General features: G+C 50.4%; 1 protein-coding gene and 1 long non-coding RNA gene across 16 annotated transcripts in view; one reads left to right on the plus strand and one right to left on the minus strand.

The window, feature by feature from the left end:
* On the minus strand, positions 1 to 22,590 carry Krba1 (KRAB-A domain containing 1). 14 transcript variants are annotated; one of them, XM_038318038.1, is made up of 21 exons: positions 22,211 to 22,590; positions 21,308 to 21,448; positions 21,037 to 21,151; positions 19,806 to 19,954; positions 14,226 to 14,352; positions 13,709 to 13,828; positions 13,096 to 13,245; positions 12,293 to 12,448; positions 11,010 to 11,144; positions 10,426 to 10,599; positions 9,629 to 9,778; positions 8,694 to 8,894; positions 8,098 to 8,271; positions 7,548 to 7,724; positions 5,662 to 5,814; positions 5,070 to 5,198; positions 4,270 to 4,464; positions 4,039 to 4,179; positions 3,282 to 3,401; positions 2,900 to 3,010; positions 1 to 1,862 (listed from the first exon to the last, which is right to left on the minus strand). In XM_038318038.1, the coding sequence occupies exons 4-21, from the start codon at positions 19,836 to 19,838 to the stop codon at positions 1,054 to 1,056; spliced, it is 3,255 nt and encodes a 1,084-aa protein (XP_038173966.1). In that variant the 5' UTR covers positions 19,839 to 19,954; positions 21,037 to 21,151; positions 21,308 to 21,448; positions 22,211 to 22,590; the 3' UTR covers positions 1 to 1,053. The 14 variants fall into 14 exon arrangements, with proteins under 14 accessions (XP_038173966.1, XP_041910370.1, XP_038173962.1 ...); XM_042054436.1 differs by having other exon boundaries at positions 19,806 to 21,151; XM_038318034.1 differs by lacking the exons at positions 19,806 to 19,954; positions 21,308 to 21,448 and having other exon boundaries at positions 21,122 to 21,151.
* LOC119806378 overlaps positions 22,575 to 23,126 on the plus strand; it is a 13,258-nt gene continuing 12,706 nt past the window's right edge. Inside the window, exon 1 of one of the 2 annotated variants that reach the window (XR_005284205.1) lies at positions 22,575 to 23,105. This is a non-coding gene — a long non-coding RNA (uncharacterized LOC119806378). The remainder of the gene's footprint in view (positions 23,106 to 23,126) is intronic. The other variant, XR_005284206.1, reaches the window with a different exon arrangement.

Genomic DNA, 23,126 nt, shown 5'->3' on the forward strand with positions numbered 1-23,126 from the left:
TTTAAAACATGAGGTTTTGTTTTTAATCTCAACTGTCTGGTTCTTGAATGTGAACTTTCTAGATGACAACACTATGTCATAATGTCAAAAGGCTGACCATACTGCGCACCCTGCTGGTACTTCAGAAGGTGATGTTCCTTAGAGTCTTTGGAGATTAAATTCAAGTGAGAATGAGTGCCATCCAAAACATCTGTGTTGTGGCAGGAAGGGCATTGGAGAAGATGCCATGTGAGCATGAAGACAGCCCCCAGCAGAGCCAGATGCCCTCTGGAGAACCAACCCTGACAAGACCTTGATTTGGGACCCCTGGTTTCAGCTGCCCAGACTAAGCCTGTAACACTTGTGCACAGCCCTAGAGACTGATAGATGTGCATGCTCTTCCCCAGGAGCCCCGTGGCATGCTGCACCAGTCTCACCGCACATGCTCAGTTCTTGAGGTGTATGTTCGGAAGAAGGGAACGTGCCTAACTCTCACTGTACTGGTGATAATCCAAGCCACCATGCCTAAGTGCCTCTGAGCACCCTTCCATAGAAGCCGATGGCCTTTTCTTAGCAGCTAATGTATTTAGTTTTAGAATCCATGTGGATCAATTCAGCTCAGACCACAGGCCAGGCTCTCCCTAAATGAGATCTGTGAAGTATTCACTCTAGACAGATAAAGGCTGGCCTGTTAGTGTCCTTGAGATTGGGAGTAGGTAATCAGATTAAGGTGCCTTCACGGTGCCATCTGCAGCTGGCTCTGAGCATATGTGATATGCATGACACCCACCTGGAACCTAGACGGCTCTGATAATGGAGGAAGAACAACTGGCTGACTGAACCTGAGCCAAGAAAGCCAGAGGTATGGCTGAGAAATGCCTCTCTAGTGGCTCTATGCAGACACCAGGAGCGCCTGGCACAGCAGAGGCAAAGGGTCAGACTTGCAGCAGCACTGAGAGGGCTGGCTGAGCGGTAAGGAAGACACAACCCCTGGAAAACAGGCAGCCTGCAATGGCTGTACCCCAGAGGGTCCCACCAGGAACCCTCACAGGCCTGAGCAGAGGAACAGCACAGTTAATGGGTCCCCCACCTTGGATCCCTGTGGTCACCTCCCCAGAGGTCTTTGCTGAGGGCTCCCCCCAGCAGGCTGTTAGGTTCCTTGTGCTGGTTTGGAATGCTGATCGCTGCCACTCTAGCTGCCTGAGGTTCTGTGTCTGCACTGGTTGCAGGTGAGGCCACAAGGGGGACCAAGGCAGGAGGCACTGAAGGGGAGAGGGGATTCTGGTGGCAACCAGTGTGTTCCAGAAGGGGATGTGCAGTCAGCACAGTGTGGCCTCCAGATACTGAGATCTGCTGGGATGAGCTACAAGTGGGCCTGGAAGATTCTACCGAGGAACCATCTGGAGGCAGTTGAGGCACCAAATTGCCCTTCCCTCTAGAGAGTCCTGGGCGGTCACCAGCCTTGCAGCCTTCTGTCTGGGCCCGCAGGATCTTTGGTCTGGGCTTGGTGGGGCCCTTCTGCCTCCAGTAAGGTAGGTGTCTGTGGTCTAGTCTGCTGGCCCAGCGAGGTCTCCGGGGGAGGGCCAACCGCCAGGAAGCCTGGCCTTTTGGTCCAAGGCTCTGTGGACGCCTTCCCAGCCGGTCCATCCGGGTCCTCATGGTGGCCACTTCCTGAGTCAGGCCTGCCAAGGCTGCTGCAAGCTGGTCCAGCTTGTTCGTAAGGGCAGTACCAAGGCTGTGCAGCTCCTGCTGCAGGGATCTGCCACATGGGCATGGTGGCTGTGAAGAAGTGGGTGGCCATGTTGACAAGTCAGTTGTGGGAAGGGGAGACTTGCTAGGTGGCTCCAGAGGGTCCCCAGAGAGCAGCTTTCCTTGGGTCCTGGCTAAAACCAAAAAAACAATGGGTAAGAGTGCTTAGGTTGTTAAGGGCCTTCTCTATGGCCTCAGAGACGCATTTAGTGTACTCAGTGTCCTGCCACCATAAAGCCCGGTATCCAGAGAATTTTGATCTTAGGGCTGCCCCAACCCAGAAAAAAGTCTAGTTAATTCTTCAGTTCCATATCCCCTGGAGTAGGTCCCACCCCAGGCAACTGAGGTGCTGGTCAAGGCCCCCGCCATTCTTCAGCCATTTAGCTCAGAATGGAAGAGGGGTCTGCTGTTTGCTAAACCCCAGCCAAGGCTCTGCTTTTGTCTTTTCAGTACCTTTAGGGCTGCAGACAAGGAAGGACCCACACCCTGTCTCACTAAGTTCTTGAATTAAAGTAAGGATCTGAAATTGAGGCAGGAGGATCACGAGTTTCAGGTGGCCTGGGTTACTTGTCTCACACAAAATCTTTGAAACCTTGACTGAAACAAAAACTAACAATTCAACATCACAAAACACTGTGGTCTGATGTTTCATCTGCGGGAGGGCAGCCAGGGCTTGTAACAAAACCTTGCATTCTCAGAGGGGCCAAAGCTTACAGGAAAAGAAGGTGCCCAGCACCCAGCACAGGTACACAAGTCAGCAAGGGACATGGGGCACAGACACCTGAGTCCTGCAAACCAAGGACGGCTCAGGATATGGGTGCATCATCCTGCCTGTTGTCATTGTGGGTCCCTGAACAAAACCATGTGAAGCCTATGCTCTGTGCAGGATCCCAGCCAGGTCACTCAACAGTGCTGAGGTTCAGTTCCCTCAAACCCAAACTTTGTCTCCAGATGCCTCTCAATGCCTCTAAAAGGTGAGCCTGTGCGCTTTTTATGAAAACCCGGAAGTAAAGTGAACCATGTACCGGAGTGGCTTCAACGGAAGACTTCTTCTACCCATGACCCTGATGATGAACTTGGACCACGTTTACCTCCTTAGGCTGGGGCCTGGGTTCTGATTTTCCCAGAGGCCACTAAAGCACAGCAAATGCTGGAGAAGCCACCAGCTCACCTGTGCTGCTGGGTTGCCCATGTCCAGGCTCCAGGTCCCTGGGGTCTTCAGAACCCTTGGGCTCAGGCCTTTCCTCTGGCTGAGAGGCAGGCCATGGGTACGCAGTTGCCTCTGCAGAAAGAGTACAGAGCATTTGGGACATGGACAATATTGTTTTGCTAGTGTCACTCCAACATGGGGATATTCTGATGTGCCACATGAACCCAGTCCCACTCTCATCCCAATGGCAAATGTGCAACTTTTAAGCAGTAATTGAGTCGGGTGCAGTGTGTTAGGTATGCTAACACTGGTGGGCTGGCCTGCTGTGGCATGTGGAGCACTTGCCGCTGTCCTACAAATCCCCAGTGACTTGTAAGGAAATGTGACAATTCCAAGCCCCTACCTCCTCTTTTTCCTTCTCCTTTAACTTCAGCACTGCTGACAGGGCCAGGCTGGCATGTGTGCTCTGCAGTCCCTTCTCTTCTGGGTGACTGGGACTTGACTCCTGTCCCTTCTGCCCTTCCTGTTAGGAACAAAGTCTGGGTCACAGCTCAGGTGGAGAGTAAAGTGGCTTATAATACCAGATGTCATTTCTAGATTTCTGAGCTAATCCCAAGAAGTTCTATTCTCACTGTGGTTAAGATGTTGGGGACCATACCCAGGGCCTCACGCATGCTAGAAAAGTGAAAACTGAAAAAGATCACTTCTGATATATCCTTTGTTTGCCAAGTTTTAGGAAAGGGGGAGGAGGAGGGGAGGGAGGGAGGAAGAGGAGGGGAGAGAGGGGGGAGGAGGAGGGGAGGAGATGGAAATTTTTTAAATATAAAAAAATAAACCATGAGAAAAAAATGTTATTGAATACTAACTATATGGTGTGTGTACATATACATATATATATGTATATACGCACACATACATATATATGCATGTATTAATGAGCATATATGTAGATATTATGTATCTATCATTCAGTGGTTTACCAAGATCTCTTTACAGAACACAGCCCTTGGACTGCTTCCCTCACAGGATCTAAAGTTCAACAAATTAGGGGGATGCTTTAACGAGAGTCAACAGAATGACAATGAGACTCAGAGAATAAAGTCTGGACCTACGGACCAATGGGGACTGGTCTCTGTCATCCTGGGGGACTCCAGGCTTACCTGTACCGAGGCTGCTGCAGTCTCTGGGCTCTGTTCTCTCAGGGTCTTCAGCAAGACAACTACTGTTGTTGACTCTTGGAGATGCTCCAGAGACAGGGCACAGAGGGCCAGGACCCTTACTGGAGGGAAGGGGGTCTCTCTCTGTGTCATAAGTAAACTAGCATCAGAGTACTGACAGGCACCTCAAGGAGCAGCTCATTGCCACCCCCACCCCTGCGGCAGCAGACTCACTCTGGAGGGGTGGCTGCCAGAATGCAGGCTCTGGCCTTAGGTCTTCTCCATCAGAGCTGCTGATGCTGGAGCTGGAGCAGGGGCTGGGACTGGGGGCAGGGCCAGTCACACAGGTGAAACGCAAGGGCCTCACGGGCAAGATCCCCCTCAGAGAGCTCTCCAGGCAGTGCAGGGGGGAGGGCAAGGTGGCTGTCTCTAAACATAGGAGAAAAAGAGTTCAATGCCCAGTACCTGACAGCATAGTTGTGATGGTCAGGTACTCAGGATTCATCTTTTTCTGCTCAGCCACAGTCCATTTGGGCTCTCGGGGAGGGGCCTGAACAACTTACTTTCTGGTCCCATGTCCCTCAGCAAGTGAGCTGGGGAACTTTCTGGAAGTTCCAAGCCCCTAGAAGCTACTCCTGGTTAGGTTCCAGTTAGGTCCCGTGTCTTGCAGGCTAGGCAGCCCTTCCCATCGGGTAGGCTGCAACTCTCAACTTAGCAGACCCTCTACCCAGCACTATGCAAGAGCTGGCAGCTGAGGGCTACCGATGAGCTAAGTCATCCTTCCACCCCATGAAGACTAGAACGTCCTGCTGGAGCTGCCTAAGGTCAACAGTGTGTACAGGGATACCCCTCAATCCCAGCAGCATCTCCACTGCAGACACCCAACAAGTAAACCAAACATCCTATTCTTTCTCAGTGCGCTCTGTTTCTGTCTACTTCTATATTCCATGCAAGGGAAGGAACAGAACAAGGCTATTGTCTTGGCAAAAGCTAACTGGAGGGAAACTATGGTGTGAACACTCAAGGTAGCTCACCATCTTTTGGCCATTGCCACGTTCCTGGTCTGGCAGTCATTTGTGGACTGCCTAGATGGAGACTCCTGCTGGGTACTTCTCCTCGACCCTGTCCGAGGTGGGGTGGCTCACAGGCCTCGCCCCTCGGTCCTGTTTTAATGAGAAGAGTTCTGACAGTCCTATGGGACCTCATACTGCCATAGAATGGACAGATTTCTACCACTGCCAGGCTTTTAGCACACAAGTTTCAAGTGTGGAAATGACCATGCTTGGTCACTACACCAGCCCAAACCCCTGGGATCTCTTTACTCCCAACTCAAACGACATGGAATCCTAGGAGGTGTATAATTCAGTGCCCAGACAACAAGGCACAAGGGGATGACACAGTCAGCAAATCGGAGCAGCTCACTGGAGCAGCAGACAGTGGTGCTGGGCCTTCCCATCCTGGACTCCATCACTCATTTAACTGAGTCTGCATGAGTGGGGAAGTGACTCTTTCCAGAATATCCTCTCAGCTCAGCTGAGATCTGGCCTGAGGGCTGCTATGCCACTGCCAAAGTCACAGTGCATGACGGATTGCTTTTCTCCCAGGTTCCCACAAATACCACGTTACCTTCTCGGTCTGCAGTCCAGTTCCTGGGCTCTGGTCTCTTCAATCCCCTGTCTACAGTCAAGGAACAAGGCCAGGCAGCCTGTGGCCTGGGAACAGGGATCTCTCTCAGACAGTTCTCCAGGCCTTGGAGTGGAGAGTTTCCTGGTGGATATCCTGTAACCAAACATGAACAATCTCAGATGAGTAGCCAGTGCTCTGTGAATCCCTGAAGCCTGCCTCTTTTGCCCTGATTAGAGCAGAGGAAGGAGGCTCAGAATATAGGACATGCCCTGGGAGCTCAGAGCAGGAGGAGACAGAGCCCCACACACTTGTCATCCCTGGTTTGGGGCAGCTCTGCTCAGGCTGCCCTGGAAGAAGCCTACACAGAAGTCTGCCTTGGGGGTCTAGTTTAACACAGCAGTTGTCACCATGTCGAGGGGTGATGCTGCCTGCTTAGAGTGAAGGACACCCTAACAATCAAATGTGCACAAGGCTTCTTTCACCCCTCTAAAGAGGGCAACGGTGCAGGCCTTCTTGCCTCTCGGTGCACTCCTACTGACAGAGTCTTGTGCAGACAACGGGACTATGAAAGTCTAGAGGGATAAGGTAAGTAGACAGTACTGCCACGAGGCCACGAGGCACCTGCTGTCTGCTCTGGAACCGTGCAGAGGTTGTAAACAAGAGACTATCACGTGGGGCTGCTGTAGCATAGCACAGGGAAGTATAGGCCAGGTATTTGCCAAGCACACCCGAGTTTGATCTCCAGAACACATATAGTGTTGGAAAATTTAGAACTGACTCTTGCAAGTTATCCTCTGACCATATGTAAGCCACAGTATACATGGGGGCGGGGTACTGAAGTTGAAGGACATTTGAGTTTTATACTGGGGGAGGTTCTTCAGTGGATTCAGGAAAAGAGAAAGCAGGCTCTGTAATGAAAGCAGTCTCCCATACACTACAATACTATCTCCTACTTGTAGCAAAATGTCACTTGGCTCTTCCATGTGCCAGGCAAGAGCAAAGTAAGGCTTCCTGCCCACGATTAGGCAGTGTTTGGCAAGACTACCAGCATCTCTGATCAGGGCAATAATAGAGTATACATGAATGTGTGACTGGCCCAGCACCTGGTTTTGTCTGTGCCTTCTGTCGTCTGGGCCTGTATTCAGCTCTGCTGCTTTAACATTGGGTAGCACTCCGAGCCAAGCCTTACACTGATTCTGCTGTAGACTTAGAGTCGTATAAATTAGGAGCTTGGTAGGTGTGGACTTGGGGACTTGGAGAAAATGCAGCTGTTTACAGCTGTCCATGATGGCTGAAGAACAGCAGGCAGACTTGTGTAACTCCTCAGGGTAAACTAGAATGAGTCACTCTGGGCTGCTGGTGCCATGCGACCAAGGCAGATGCCAATTTACATTTCCAGGCCTTTAACAATGGATGTGGCCAGGGCACAGCTGGGCAGATGCACTGAGTATTCACTCACAGGACAAGACAGACATGATTGTTGCAAGAGGAAAGCACAGGGGACTGCTGAGAGAGCTCCAGAAGACCCCACAGTCTCCAAGAGTGACTTCCCTTGGCAGGGCCCAGGGAGGCACAGGTGACTGAGTCTTCTGAGATCCTTACTCTATCTTCCCTAAGTCAAAGGTCATTTAGTATTATAGACACTTCTCTTTGTCTGTGATAGGGAAGTGTTTATTATAAGGGAGATTCAGGGCACACTGCCAGCCATTGTCCTATCCCTTCTGGGCCAAGCTACTACAACAGACCCTTCTCACCCTGCCAAGACAAGTCTTGGGTCTGTTTCTGCTTTGGTATACACAGTTCTGGCACAATGTCAGAGATAATAGTGGGCAAGGACCAATGTATTCCTTCCCTGAGGATTCCGACCTCAGGCTGGATCAGCTCACCTTTCCCAAGTCGTTGCCCCAGATTGTTCCTGGGGCTCCTGAAATCCAGATCCCCATCACTGCTGCTGGCTGAGGAGAAGCTGGTAGGGGTACCCTGGGAACAAGAGGGTTGAATCCCAGGTCCCTCTCTCATGCAGCCCTGCAAACTCAGAGGCAGAAGTGGCTCTCTCGTAGCTTCTGCAGAATGAAGTGTAATTGGGTCAAGGTAGAGCACGATGGAGAAGTCCTTTAGCCTTAGAGTATACGGCACCAGAAGACCCAGTCCAGGGAACCCCTTCCCCTACCAGGGTTTCCCATGGCACTGATGAAAGTCTCCCTATCACTCCCGTCCCCCTGCAATATAGTCTTGGGAATAAGAAGTCTCAGAATAGGGAAGTGGGTGGGTAGAATGTGGCTCTCACCAAACCTGGATAGCTATTTGGGTCAGGCATGAAGCAGGGGTTAAGAAAGACACATATTCAAGGAGGCCCAGAGAAGATGACCAGATGGTGTCCTCAGTATCTCCCCTCACTGTGTGTACAGAAATAATTGTCAGCCTGGGCCCAAGTACCTTCACTGTGGGATCCTTGTGGCTGTAGTTCAAGCCTCTGAGATCCAGAATCTCCTGGCTGGGGACTTCTGGACCATGAGGTGGCTAGTGGCTGAAGAGGTGATGACCCACCTGGAGGAATGCCCTTTAGACAGGCCTCTAGAGCTTCTAGTGGTGAGCTTGAGGCCCTGCTGGCTGGACAAGAGAGGTCACCTTGTCATCTTCTCTTGCTGGGCTCCGGCCTGCTAGTCAGAACCCAGCTTGGCCCTTGGCTGTCTGGCTGGCCCACAGCCTAACTTCTACAGTAGACTCCAGGGATCTGCTAAGCAGGAGATCCTCCAATGAGGAAGCTTGAATGTGTTTTCTGCTTCTACAGAAGGAATGACACTGTCCCCAGTTCTGAGGAGGAGGGTGGACTAGCCACCTGCGTGTTGTGGTCAGCTTCCACAGTCAGGACCTCACTGTAAAAAGAAGGTCCTGAAACCAGAGGGTGACTGAGCATGGGCCTGGATTGAGAACACGGACTAAGAAGAGCTTGGGAGGACAGACAGGGGAAAGGCTCATTGACCAAAAGAGAAGCAGGTTCTTCCCTGTGGGCTTTGGAACCCAGAACTTACCAAGAGTCATGGGGCCCCAGCGGGGTACACGGACCTCTCTGGTATCTCCAGTGAAATAGGGACTGTGGCCCTGCCTGCTAAGCTGGCAGGATGCTGGTGCTGGGGGACTCTGAACCCAGCCGTCTTCTACTTTCACCATGGCAAGCACATTTCCAGCTCCATGACTCCGGCGGAGAGGAGGAGTCTGGGGGCATCTCATCCCTGTGGGAAAGGCGGCTGCTGGAAACCCAGGTTTCAGGCTTAGACTCAATCTAAGTCTTGGGAGCTCCACTTCATAGGACTAGGAGAGACTTCCAAGGCTCCTCTGCCTACACAGCAGTCACGGGCTCTGGGTATGATCCCCTCTCAAGCCCAAGCACAGTTCCAAGTAACACCCCTACCATCTCTAGGATGCTTGGGAGCGTTCTAAGGGATGTTACAGTGAACCATTCCCTGGTCAGCAACAAATCAGATCTTGCTCCTTGTGCAGCAGGTTTGGCTCAACTCCACCCTCTCAAGGCCAAGTTCTCAGGAACACAAGCTTATTGATAAACTGACAAATAATCCCGGTCCAAACATACGTGCTGGGAATCACATCCTCCAGCCACAGACCCTAGCCTGAACACAGGATGGCAGGAATCCCCCAGCCACAATTATGGTCTACTGTGCTACAACTCCTGCCTATTTCATTCCCTGTCCCTCCCCAACAGCCCTTCGAAAAGTTTCCTGTAACCCTTTTCTTCCTATAACAGGAGCCAGTTTGGAAAATTATGAGACACTCCTATATGCTTTGCTCTTGCACAGCGTGATGAGGTTCAGCATGGGATTGCCTAACCTGCAGGCTGACTTGAGGCATGAATTTGGTTGGGAAGGGTCACATACAGCTGTGCTCAGAGCAGAGAAGCCAAAGACAGACATCTAGCTCCCTGACCACTAATCTAGCCAATGACCTTTACCTCCAGAATTCCTTTTTCCTGGATCCTCCTGCAGCCGCACGTCCCCTGCTCCTGAGGGGCTGGGACGTCTGTCTGGGGCTTCTGGGATTTCCTTCAGACAGTTCAGCAGGCCTTGAAGTGGACAATCCCCAGATACTGGCTCCGTCTTCACTAAGGGAAAGGACACACGTTTCACTTAAGCTCAGTGTCCTCAGTTTCCTGACAGACAGACAAGGACTGTCCTGGATTATAGTCTGAGCAGCACAGGGCTAAAAACCAGGACCTGTAAATCCTATGTGTGGGTAGCACCTAGCCATAGCTAGCACTCAGGGTGCAAACTGAAGGGTGCAGGCTGGCAGTTTCTGAGTATAACTTAGCTTCAAGGTCTATCAGGCCTTGACATACACATGAAATGTTCATACTCATGAGAGGAATTCTGTAGTTAAATTCACCCTAACCCAGAGAACGGAATAGCTGCCTTCTACAGATGCAAGAACAAAGCTTGAAGCTTCAGCAGTCTTTTGAAGGGAAACCTCAGGCAGACCTCAGTGTCCACTGACACCCCATTCATGTCAAGAGAAAGTAACATTTGAGCACCAGAGTCCTCCTCAGAGTCCCATATCAGGAGTAGAGAAGAGTGAAGAGAACAGGACAAAGTCTGCTGCTGCCATCCTTGAAAGCCACTGACCCTAGGGACACAGGAGTGGTCATCTCACGGGAGACAGCAAGGAGCACAGCAATAGCTATCAACGGCAATCTGAGCTTCCCAGGGACTGTGGAGACTTTGCTCTGTGCAGGCCAGGTGCCCAGGGACTCACCCGGGCAGGGTAGGCTCCCTGGCTCCACCTCAGCTCTGGTCTGCTTCAACACACTCAGGCCAGGGAGAGAAGGTGGCAAGTCTGGAGCTGTCCCACGGTGCTGGGGCCTGGGCACAAGGATTTCCTTCAGACAGTTGATGAGGCCTTGCAAGGGACTGTTCTCTGGAGCGGTTCCTGTGCACATACAAGGCAGCTAAGGTCAGTGTAGTCCTGAGAGGCAACGCGACACCCTCAGTTATTTCTGCCATCAATAGGCAGCCGAGAATCATCCATACAAACACCCAAAGCTTATCTTACGGCAGTGGCTCTCAACCTGTGTGTTGTGACCCCTTCAAGGTCACATATTGGATATTTATATTATGATTCATAATAGTAGCAAAATTATAGTTTTGAAGTAGCAATAAAATAACTTTATGGCTGGGGGTCACCATAACATGAGGAACTGTATTAAAGTATCGCAGCACTAGGAAGGTTGAGAATCACTGTCCCATAGGGTTGTCTTGAAGTTCAAATGAGAGAGACATGGCCTTCTCTGACTTTGCTCAGCTTTAGACTGTGAGACCCCAGGAAAGCCAGTCTTTCACCTGTTCCTGTGCTGTCTCTATCTTTTCTTCGATGGCTCTTGCTGTGGTCCAGGCTTTGAATGGGATGAATGGAAGGCTCTCCTGAGGCTCCTAAGCCTTCCTTCTCTATAGACAGTGAGTTATCAGCAGTTTCTACTGCAAAATACAAAGAAAGCAGTGTTATGGGGGACTTGGATTCTGGAATCACCCCAGATCTGCTCCCCAAGAGGACAGACCACTCAAACTCTCCAACCCTCTGAGAGTCACCCAAATCCTAAAAATTAGCCTCATGCCAGTACTATCTTTGGAGGATTTGTTCCAGGAGGGTTGGAGGCTATTTCCTGTTTCCTTCTGGTTTAGTTGTAAATACCAAGACTCATTTATGCTGAATGTTTCCAGACCCATTCCCTGACCTCAGTCTCTATCTGGCACAGTTGATGAAGCCAACAGTCACAACACAGGTCAGGCTTGTACTCATGCTTTTTCTTATTCTGGTGTGTGTGTGTGTGTGCGTGCGCGTGTGGTGTTTTTTGTTGTTGATGTTTTATTTTTCCTTAGAGACGCTTTTTCTCTGTGTAGCCCTGACTGTCCTAGAACTTGCTTTGTAGACCAAGCTGGCTTCAAACTCACAGCGATCAGCCTGCCTCTGCCTTCTAAATGATGGGATTAAAGACATGTGCCACCACCACCCAGCTGCACTCATGCTTCCTCTGTGGGGCTTGTAGACAGATGGCACATGGAACCATAGGCTAATTGGGGTGTATTTTAGGGGAGTGTCCATTTTAATCTTTATTACTTTAAATATTCTAAATTAAAATACCAAAACAGGGCTAGAGAGGTGGCTCTGCCATTAAAGGCTAAGCTTGCAACCAAAAATAAAAATTCAAAACATTCAGACAAGTACAGTTTTGAAGTATTTTAGAAGACAAACTGAGACCCCAGGGAAACTTTAGTGAGCAGCATTACTTCCCTGCTGTTAGCTGTGCTGAGGCAGTCTGAGAATCAAAGCAGGTGCACACAGATAAGTGACCTGCCGGGTGTGCACATTAGGAACTGCCCAGAGTTCTGTGTGTCTACAGTTCTCGGCAACCAACAAAGGGTTGGGCCATCTGGAACTGAGCATCAGATTACCGGGTCTGCAGCAGAGGCCAGGCGTGTTTTCTCATGATTCAGAGACCTCTGTCTCCAGTCACCAACAGAGGAAGCTGAGCTAGAGAAAGTGAAGAGAATGCAGAGTCCAAGGCCTGATTCGGGGTAGGCCTCTGCAATGCTGGGTGTCCCTGTGTGCATTAGGTCAGACTCACTGGTAGGTAGGGGGCTTTCTTGTGCCCAGTCTCCAGGAGGGCCACTGGAAGATGAGCTGCCTGTGGGTGTGGCGGCCAGGCTGGGGTGGCTTGCAGGGCTCTCCGGAAGAGAACTGAGCAGGCCGCGGGGAGGGTAAGTGTCCACAGCCCTGGCTACTGTTGGGAGATGGAGAAGATGCCAACTAGTAAGCTGTCTTACCATTTCCACAGTCAGAGCTTTCCCTGTCATGCTCCACTAATGACAACCAGGAGCCAGGGACCTATTCACTGCCACTGCTGAGCTCTGAAACTTGAAGATTTCTGCCTTGGCCATGGCCTGAAAAGCACAGAGCGGTGACTATGAAGCCGGTGCCGCTCTACACCTCTGCTCCCTTCCCGTGTCATCCAACATTAACTGAAGAGGGCTGCAGCAGGTAGAGGGACATAGTCTAGGGTGAGGTGGGTCCTGAGCTGACCGAGTGGAGAGGGAAAAAACAGACAGTTGGTGAAGCAGAAAGAGAAAGGCTGGCAATAGGATATAGGACCCACTAGCTATCTGGACAAAGCTCAGCTTCTCTCCTGTTCCCCTTCTGTTTAATAGGGACCAACAAACTGCTCACCGCCATGCAAAGTGTTAAGGCAGCAGGGAGGGATCACCGGGTGACTGGACAAAGAGACACCGAGAGATGGCAAGAGCTGTTCCCATATCCACTAGGTCCCAAAAGCTCAGAGGATGAGCACACAGAGGAGGTCAAGAGCTGGAAGGTAGCTATGCACTGCACTGCGGACTGTAGGGAGGCCACGTTTGAAGCTGTGTGACTTACCCTCAGGGGTCGCTCGATCCCCTTCCAGACTGGTGCTCCCACTCTCGGAGCAGTCCTCAGCGCCCTTCACCTCTCCAAACAGGAACTCCGGTATCTCCTTTACCAGCTGCACTAGGGCGGTGAGGTGCAGGCTCTGCTGGGGCTGCCCTCCTGTGGAAAGTGTGAGCCCTGTGCTCAGCCACCTAGCTCCCCAGGGGACCCTACCACAGATGGAGCAGCCCCAGGGAGCAAATTGCTCAGAGAAGGGAGGGCTGAGCTCACGAGGTTCTGCACTGTTACCCAGTAGCTCCTCTTGCCTCCTTTCCATTAAGAGCAATACTGAAGGGCCCCATGGCTCCATCTGGCCTGCTACCTTTCTTCCCTTACTCTGACCCTAGGTGCCACCTCTACTGTCTAAGTTGCAGGCTGGCTCTGGGTAGTGGCAAGTGGGGTCAAAGTCAGAGGTTCTCCCCCATGTGACCTCAGGTTTTATTCTGAACATTCCTCCACGGACTAGACTACATGCAATGAGCCTCCAACCCAGAAGAATAGGGGTAAGTCTCGAGGAGGCCTAGAATGAATTAGCAGAAAACCATGACATGAAGGAGGTGCTCAGAGTCTATGGGGGACCTACCCTGGGAGCCATGCTCCACTGGGGGTTCTAGTCCTTTATCATGGTGGCTCTCTCCTGCTGTGGCTCCTCCAGGCCCCGAGGGTGACAGGAAAGCGGAGAGAGGAAGTAGCTCAGAGGTCCCTGGGGAAAGAATGAGCTAAAGTTACTCTGGGAACTGAGTGGCTTTTACCCTCCCACAGTCTCGTGATGGCCCAGATGCCTGCTTATCTATGCATAGCTTTCCATATGTTTGTGTGGTGGTCACCAAATTCAAAGGCCATATACCCCTAAAGCTCTGTACCCAGACCCCCACTCTGGCTTGTAGAAACGAACAAAGGAACAAAGAAAAGTGAGGCTCTGGGCAGCCTCAAGCTCTGAACACCCCTAAAACTACTCAATTTACAGATGAGGAGGCCAAGGCCTGGAGGAGCCTCAGGTCTCACAGAGACTCAAAACCCCTGGGCCTGGACCCTGGCCTCCTTCACTACTACCCTCTTCTGTCCCTGCAACCCACACTCTGGAGGCCTCGGGCCCTCACCCACAGACACCAACGTCTCGTAGTTTTCCCGCATCACGTCTCTGTAGAATTCCCGCTGCCCCTCTTGCAGGAGCCGCCACTCTTCTTCAGAGAACCGCACGGCCAAGTCCTTGAAGCTGATGGGCACCTGTGGGCACAGTCTCCGGGGGGGTTGGCTGCATCCATGCCAACAAGGCCCACCCAAACTGTCCCTTAGCTCAGTGAGCCACATGGGTCTCCTGGTAGACACTGGGAGCAGGCACTGCAGACATGGGTGGGACCTGGCCTGGGTCTAACAGTTACTGGGCCAATGCTGCAGCGAGCTGGGCACCCAGGAAGATGCGCCATCAGACACATTTTAGAAACAAGGTCACCACAGGTGTAACTAGGAATGAAATTACATTCCTTAGTGCACAGCCAGCCCTATTTGCTGTGCCAGTTGACAGGTGAATATTTGGGAACCTGGAACTCCAGCACGGCGGCACTGAGAGGAGGACATTGGTTACTACAAGACCAGCTTGTTACCAATGTCTAGTACTCTTTATCCCAAATTCTTGGGGTCGGGCATGTTTTGAATATTTAATTTTGAATGTTCTCATGTACATAATGAATTATTTTAGAGATGGCACTCAAGTCTAAATAGAGATTCATCTATATTTTGTTCTTTATACACCTAACTGAAGGTAACTTTTACAGTGTTTGTTTTTTAAATTTATTTATTTATTATGTATACAACATTCTGCCTCGATATATGCCCGAACACCAGAGGAGGGTGCCAGATCTCAGTACAGATGGTTGTGAGCCACCATGTGGTTGCTGGGAATTGAACTCAGAACCTCCGGAAGAGCAGCCAGTGCTCCCAACCTCTGAACCATCTCTCCAGCTCCTTACAGTGTTTTTTGACGGCATTTGGACTGCAAGCGATCACAGGAGCTCTTATGTGGACTTCTCTCCACAGGGCATCTCAGTGCTCAGAAGTATTGCCTTTTGGAACATTTCCCATCTCAGATTTCCAGACTAGGGTTAACCAACCCATATAGAAAAATCCCACTTACTTGCTCCTCAGCAGTGATGACATAATTCATGTCAGATATGAACACCCCCAACAGCTGGGGGGAGAGGCAGCAACAACAACAACAAAAAACTCATGAAGCCCTGAAGGTCTAAGGAAGATAGACCCCTTTTCACCTGCCAGCCAGGCAGCAGGTGAGCCAGGCACTCGTAGGTCTAACCTGTGCTTAAGGCCCCCGATCTCCAGACTCCAATCTGCTGGGCAGAACCCACCTTCACTTTTCCAGTCCCACCTGCTCTGCAAGGCTTCAACTCACCACAAACCCTGGTCCAGCTGTGGTCAGTTCCACAGGGAAAAGCTGTGACAGCCACCAGCAGGTGCATGTAGCAGAAGCATGCAGAGGGAGGTAAGGGTCACAGAGCCCTTCTAGAGGCCCCACCTAGAGGCCCCATCTCACCATGCTCCCTACCCTGCCTCCCCCACAATTGCCACTTAGCACTGAAAGCCTCTAGTATATAGTCCTCAGGGACTCAGAAGAAATCTGAAACCCGGGAGCTTCAAATAGTTCTTCATAGCCACACTCCACACCTTTATCTGCTATGCTCACCTCCTGTACCCTGTGACTCTGTAAGATGAAAGCAATCTCTTCCTTTTTGTAAAAGTCATCATTCAGTAGACTTTAAAACAGCCATGAAAACTGAGACAATGACCAACATCTGATAGCCATGAACTGAAATTATGGGAGAAATTAACCACACAAGTGACATGTAAATTACGGGAAGAATCCATCTAGGTTAGAAACAAGCGTGATCTGCAGGAAGGTCCTGTGAAACCGGGAACACTTCTAATAAAGCAGAGGAGAGTCAACTGTCTAGTTCATGCATTTAAGTCAGTGACTTTGAAAACTGTCTCTTTCTAACTGGCAGCCTTGCCACCCACTGCCTGCCATCTCTCTGCCTCCCATTCCTGACAGCTGACAGCTACCACTGTACACACACTAGGCTCATATACCTAATGCCCTGACATTTTGAAGTAGTTAGGCTCCAACAACACATCTGGCTAGAGATCGCATTTCCAGTTACTGTTGACAGCCAGAAGGGATCAGAGGCAGTGAGCACCCTTTGCCTTTTAGCTCACTGTGCTAATCTCTGTGGTCTGCTGGTCAGCAGCCTCCTTCCCCAAGCTTAACTTGTGTCTCTGGCCCACTACAGCCACTATCCCTCAGACACCTAGGATACTCCACAAACCTCTAGCAGGGAGCCATTTTGCATTTCTTATTGGCCTCCTAGCATATAAAATGTGGACAATCTTAGGTTCTGTACTGAGGAGCCAATGCAGCAGGCCTGCCACTGCTGCCCTTCAAAATGCCTAGACCTAGGCAGGCACCTGGGAATGTGCATCTCAAAGGATTTCTACTTAACCAGTTAGAGACTAACTGGTTAACACACTAGCTAATCTGTATGATACAGCTTGTGCTGAACACATGTTTTCTTTCTAGGTGTCTGGTACAAGGCAGGTGCCAGGAGAAGGTACCTGAGTGACCTGTTCTCAGCAATAATCCTGGGTGTAGCATAGGTAAGTAATAAGAGAAAGTAATGAACAAAAATACTGGGGGGAAATATAGTAATAGGAAAAAAGTTGATGGCCTGTTACCTTCATATGACCTTGTGTCAGGCGGCTTCTCTGAATGCAGTTGAATGACTTAGGGCCAGACAGGCAGGTTGCAGAATGTTAAAGCTCCCTAGACTTTCTGTCTTTTTTTTTTTTTTATTAAAAATTTCCGCCTCCTCCCCACCTCCCAATTACCCCCTCCCTCCTCCACTCCCCCTTCCTCTCTTTCTGTCTTGATCGGAGTGGTCTGGAAACTGCCTTCTACTCTTATTCCTCTTCTGCTGAAGTAATGCTCCTATTTTCTTCCTTCCTTCTTTCCTTCCTTCCTTCTGTATTTTTTTCTTCTCTTTTTATTTATCTTTTCGAGACAGGGGTTTGCTGGAGTACCCTGCATTTGAAGTTGCAGTTCACCATGCCCTGATAGCTCCTTTTGCAGAACGACTCCCTCTCTATTCTGTTTGGATAGTGTCTCTAGGCCTACATGCTTGATCTTATTTGGAAGCTGTCCCTGAACTGGGATGCCTGACTTAAGGGTGATTTTAGGGACAGTTCCCTGCAACTGCTCTCCTGCCACTGTCCATATGATAATTACGTGTTGTGCTCTAGCTGTATGACTGGAACATGCTGCTAAATGCAGATTAGGTGACGCCCCCACTGCTGTGCCAATTCTATATATTCCCTTCACCCTGAAATAAAGTTGAACTCTCCCACTGAAGCTCCCTCCTGGGAGGCTACTTCCATCATACTCACAGGCCATACAAAGCTCAGCACTCCACAGCTGCTCCCCTTTGTCCTTATAGCCTGGTGGCCATGAGACTATGCAGAAAATGGAATCCCCTCTGGGTTTTCCTGAGTAATAGCTATGGCTGTCCTGTAACTTGTTTTGTAGACCAGGCTAGCCTCAAATTCACATAGATCCACCTGCCCCTGCCTCCTGATTACTGTGGTAAAAGGTGTGCACCACCACACCCAGCTCCTATTATCTTTCTTTATATTCACTTTCCTCAATAAACAAAATTCATTCATTCTACAAAAAAATAAAATAATAATCCTGGGTGTAGAGTCTCTGGCAAGATTCTCCCAGTTGGCATTTCACATGGGTCATTTCACCATTATGCTGGGGGAGCTAAGTGCTTCTTGGAGACTGCACTGGAGGCCTCTGGGAAGCTGCCCTCAAGTTTCTCCTAACCTCGCATCTGCACCTTTGCTATCTGCTGTGAGTCTAACTACCTGCTGAGCCTGAATCCTTATGGGCATCTCTAAGTCTCAGATGCTCTTGGGCATGCTACCACAGGACCCCATGACACTTGGCCACCTTATGACACCTCCCCCACACCCATGCATTCAACCTATCACTTCTAGTCTTGCCTTTGGCAACTCTGCCGTAGCTCTGTCCTCTGGTCCTTTCTGTGCTGCCCTCTTCCACCTCTTCCTTCTGGCATCCTATCAGCCAATGCCTGGGAGTCATGGGGGCCGGTTGGTAGAGGGGGAAGAAGCTGGTGAGTCCTCGTGTGTGAGCTGCAGGCCCCAGGCCTGTGACAATAGGTTCAGAGTCCAAAGGGGCATACACATGCTCCCTACAGACCAAATACACATTTTTGCTTACACACTTTAATTACTGTTTAAACATGTTCAGATGCTGCTGTGATGAAAAAGCAGGTCCTTTAAAAGTCATACAAATTATGACATATGAACATCTACCATCCAGCAGCACTAAATAGAAAACTATGGGACATCAGGGAAGTTTCACCATCAAGAAGGGGTCACAGAGGCAAAAAAATAGAAGCCCCTGTTTATAATCCAACTTTCTCACTGTGATAGCTAAGGGAACAGGAGTGATCAGTCATCTGAAAGGGTGACCAAGCCATGGCAAGAGAGGCATGGTCCAATGGGGCCTGCAACCTAAGAACTGGAACCTGGTCAACTGTTCCAGACCTGTCAGAAGCAAGGTGCTCCCACAGAATTGCGTAAGTTTGTAGATGGAGTCCAGCAAAAGGCAAGGACTAGCTTGTGGGTGCTTGACCTTAACCACAGGATGTGTGTCCTCTGGCCTACATTGCAGAACTCTTCCTAAACAGCAGTGTGGTTCAGGCTGCTACAGCTCCATGCCACCAGCTGTCAAGCTTGTCCGGCACCTCTGCACTTACGAGACAGCTCTCCATTAGCACCTGGCTTCCCATGCAGGGTCCACTCTAGGCACAGGAATGAATGATTAGGCCATGCATAGATTAAGGCCATTATCTGGGGGAGCCATTTTCTGATTAAAGGATGGGTTCAGCCCTCTTCTCCCTCTGTTTACTTATGTTCTTCTGCCCTTCTGCCTTCCACTGTGGCTTGACAGTGCTATTGGTTGAATGTGAAGGTCCCCACCCCCACCCCCACAAGCTCATGTTTTAAAAGCTTGTTCCTTGCCCGCTGGACTATTTTAGAAGATTAAAGACACTACAGAAAGTGGACCTAGTACGTCACTGGAGGTGGGTCCTTTGGGGTGTAGAACTCCTGGTTCCTTCCTGGCACACCCACTATCTTCCAATTGTCAAAACTTAGAGAACATACACTTGCTGCTATGATGTTCTGCCCAACTACGGGGGTCAAATGACCATGACTGAACCCTCTGAAAGCACGAACCAAAATAATCCTAGCCTCTCTTAGGTGTTTCTGCTTGGTGTTTGTCAACACAATCCTTGCCAGGTGTCAGTTCCTTGCCAGACACTGGTCCTTTGATTTTGGATTTCTCAGCAACCCGAACAGTGAAAGAGAAAAAGAAAGAAAGATCTATTTTGTAGTTGTTTGCTTTTTGAGAGAGGGTCTCACTATTGCAGTGCTGGCTGTTCTGGAACATATTATGTAGGCCAGGATGGCTTTAAACTTAGAGACTGGGCTGACTCTGCCTCTCAAGTGCTAGGATTAAAGTCAAGAGCCACCACATGCAGTCAAAATCTCTGTTTGTTGTAAGTGGTCCATGTTAGGTGTTTTACCATTGAAATACAAACAAGACCATGGCCAGACATCCCACAGCTGTCTCTTCATGCTTCGTGCACTCTCAGTTTGTCAGCTCCAGTTTGTACTGGCTTCCTCTCTGTCTGTGTCTGTGTCTGCTTCTGTAACAGATACCTGAGCAGGGAGGCTTATAGAGAAAACAAAGTGATTTCTTATAGTTGCAGATGCCAATAAGTCCAAGGTGACGGGGCAATGTTGGCTGAGGCCCCCATTGCCACATCATATAGTCTATAACAGTTTGATGGGGGGGGGGGGTCACACGGTGAAACAAAGTAAGCAAGCCAGAGAGGCCTTTTAAACAAGGCGATTCCCTCAATAACTCATTAATAATAAGTCCAATGACTTCCCCACAAAGCATAAACATGACACTGGGAACTGAGTTTCTAACAGGCAAAATTTGGAGGATATTGTTAAACTCCAGCATTCTAATTCATTTGTCTTTTGTGAGTCTGCTTAGTGTTAAGTTGGTCCTCTTGAGAACCACAAGCTAAGGTGCACCGAATGCCAGCATATTAGTTCTGAGACGTCAAACAGTGAACCATCTGAGCCTTGGCAAACTCATCTGCAATAGTGGCTCATGTCCTAGCTCACAGGGACATTGTACATACAGAATGAATAAGAACAAACGCTGGGGCATGCAAAGTGCGAGACTTGTGTCGCTGTAGCCAGGTCTATCTGCCTAACGTTCATCTCCAGAGCATGGTTTGTCACCTCAGGCTCTTCTAAACACTTGGCTTGGGGGTGGCATGTGAGGCTCTTTATCTCAAGGCTAAATATATCTGCCTCTTTTAGGCCTCTGTGTGCAATATTTTCCAGACGTCTCTCCATCCTCGCCTAGGAAATCTTCACTGACAATTATTTTATAAATTGTTTATGAGAACTCCCTGTGACTCCTGATGTTCCCTTCAGGGGTTTCCCAAACAGAAGAAGTGGAGCTGGGGATGTTGGTCAGATGGTAAACTGTTTGCCTAGTGTGTTCTGGGATTAATCCCCAGTGCCACACAAGCCAGATACAGTGACACATGCCTACAATTCCAGGTGGTTGGAGGATCAGAAGTTCAAGGTCATATTCAGCCACATGAGTCCTTGTCTCCAAAATAAATAAATAAATAGATAATAAAAATAAAAAGTGAAGAAAGAGTGACTAGTGTACATGAGAGAGAAGGAACAGGAGGAGGGGTGGGGAGACTGATGCAGGAAGACAGTTACCACTGGTCTGTCACATGGGTTCCTGCCTCCAGCCATCAGAAGAAAAGCTTCTGGAGCTAACTTAGGACCACTGTAGATGACCGACCTCCTTCTTAAGGCTTCCACAATGGGTCTCCTAAAAAAAAAACTGCCTTTACTGTGTCAGTCTCTAAGAAACTGCACTTTCAGCACTCAACAGTATTGGTCTGTCTACCTCACAGTCTTTGTCAACCCCATTGCCCCATCATGCCTCTGGCTACCATGTCGGAACTTGTAGTCACACTGAACATACAGATTGCAGGCCTTCCCTATCCGTCTCCATCGGACTGTGTCCTTCTTGCATTCCCAGAGACCATACTTGACCATCTTCTCCATGCAGCTACACAGTATGAGGAGACATCCTTCCTTGAACATCTGAGAGGTTCAACTCCCTCTGGATACAGAACGGGAAACCCAAATAAGCAGTCTCTACTACGGGGTCAGTGAGCATTTCTGAGTAAGAGTGTTCTTGGGTTGTCAGCCAAAGCTACAAAGGATACTTCTGGGCCAGGCAACATCCCATTTACCTTACTTACTGTTTCTCCCCAAGACTTATGGGTACTAGTGATGTCTAGCCACACGCTGTGCTAGCCACGACCCCAACACAGTTGCCCAAGTCTGGCAAAGCTCCTAGGATCTGATTCTGTCTACCTACAAGGCAGTGCAGCAACTGCCCTGCCATTTTCACAGCCTACGACCATACCCAAACTGTGCCTAGGCCACAACAGATAGACTCTTCTTCCAGCGCTAGGACTGACACATTTTACCAGCATAACTTGGATTTTTTTTCTTTCCTCCCACTTTCTTGGCCCCACTCCCCGGGATTCTATATCTTAACAAAAGTAAATGTCAGATTTAGTTATCCCCTCAAATCCCGCCGAGGCCTCGATCGTGCACACTCTCTCATTGATATCTTAAATACTGAGAACCTCAAGGAATAAGCTCCCCAGGTAGAAAAAAAAAAAGCTCCTGGGGGAAGGGGAGAGCTCTAGACTTCTGGCCTGGGAATCCGGGGCATCTAGCTGGCCTGGCTGAGTTCACCGGAGCTCAAAGTCGGCGGTAACGGCCCCTTTCGCCGCCCCCTCCCCCAGCCCCGGCCGCGCTGCACCGAGAAGCACGGCCGAGGCGTCCATCGGTCCGCAACGGCTCGCCTTACCTGGAGCGCCATGGCGGAACTCAGCTTCGTGACTCCCTGGCCCACCCAGCTTCCGGCGCGGCTCCGGCAGGAGGCTGCACCGAGACCCTCGAGACCCTCGAGGACAGCGGCACAGCTCCGCACGACAGGAGGCGGGGCCGGGGGCCGGGCCGCGCTGGGAGCCGCAGTGTAGGCTCGCCTGGGTCGGCCCGGCAGCTTGCATCCCGGGAGGGGGGTGGTCCCACTTCCGCCCGCAGCCCCCGGCCTCACCGCGAAAACGACGCAGGCGCGGACTACACTTCCCAGAGAGCTCCGTGGCTGGGACGTGGCTCCGGGAGGTGTGGCGGGGGCGCTCTTTACTGCTCCGCCCCTCGCACCTCCTGCACTTCAGGTTCTGGGACCCGCTTGGAGTCGGCTTCGTCCAGGCAGGCTTGCGGCTGCGCATGCTCAGGTGCAAAGAACCGTTCACCCAAACAACCACCCACCCACTCGTGCCTTCTGAGCGTGTCCTGTGCAGGTGCCAGGTGGGGATGCCTGGATAAGAAGGGACCTGTTTTTCCCATAGGCCGTAGTCACGCAAACCCGACCTCGAGTGCCTGAGGGGCCAGGGCACAGTGACTCATAGCCACATTGACCTGTGTCATATTTTTTGTGACTGTTTGCTGGTCTTGCCCGCGGATGATGGCAGCCCCAAGTAGTCTCTGACAAAGAGTAGGCCTAAGTATAGGTGTGATGTATGGACTAAGTGTGAGCCCCACCATTCCTGGGTTCGTTTGTGCTCCTGTCTGAGGTGCGTGCGCAGGCCGCAGGATGAGCCCTGGAGTCTCCTTTTCCTTCCTGGAGGAGCTCCTGCCCGTTATGGGGGAAAAACTCAATGAGGAGAAGGTTGTGAAGCTTCGCCTGCTCTTTGAAACAGGTGCTTGGAACCCCAGCAGAA

Source organism: Arvicola amphibius, chromosome 2, assembly GCF_903992535.2.
Source record: "Arvicola amphibius chromosome 2, mArvAmp1.2, whole genome shotgun sequence".
Lineage (NCBI taxonomy): Eukaryota > Metazoa > Chordata > Mammalia > Rodentia > Cricetidae > Arvicola > Arvicola amphibius.

Coding starts and splice junctions, on each gene's coding strand:
- Krba1 (XM_038318032.1), bottom strand. CDS start 14,436: ATGTGGCTCACTGAGCTAAGGGACAGTTTGGGTGGGCCTTGTTGGCAT. Junction 13,246..13,708: donor AGTGGAGCATGGCTCCCAGG/GTAGGTCCCCCA, acceptor CACTTTCCACAG/GAGGGCAGCCCCAGCAGAGC. Junction 7,725..8,097: donor ACAAGGATCCCACAGTGAAG/GTACTTGGGCCC, acceptor TTCATTCTGCAG/AAGCTACGAGAGAGCCACTT.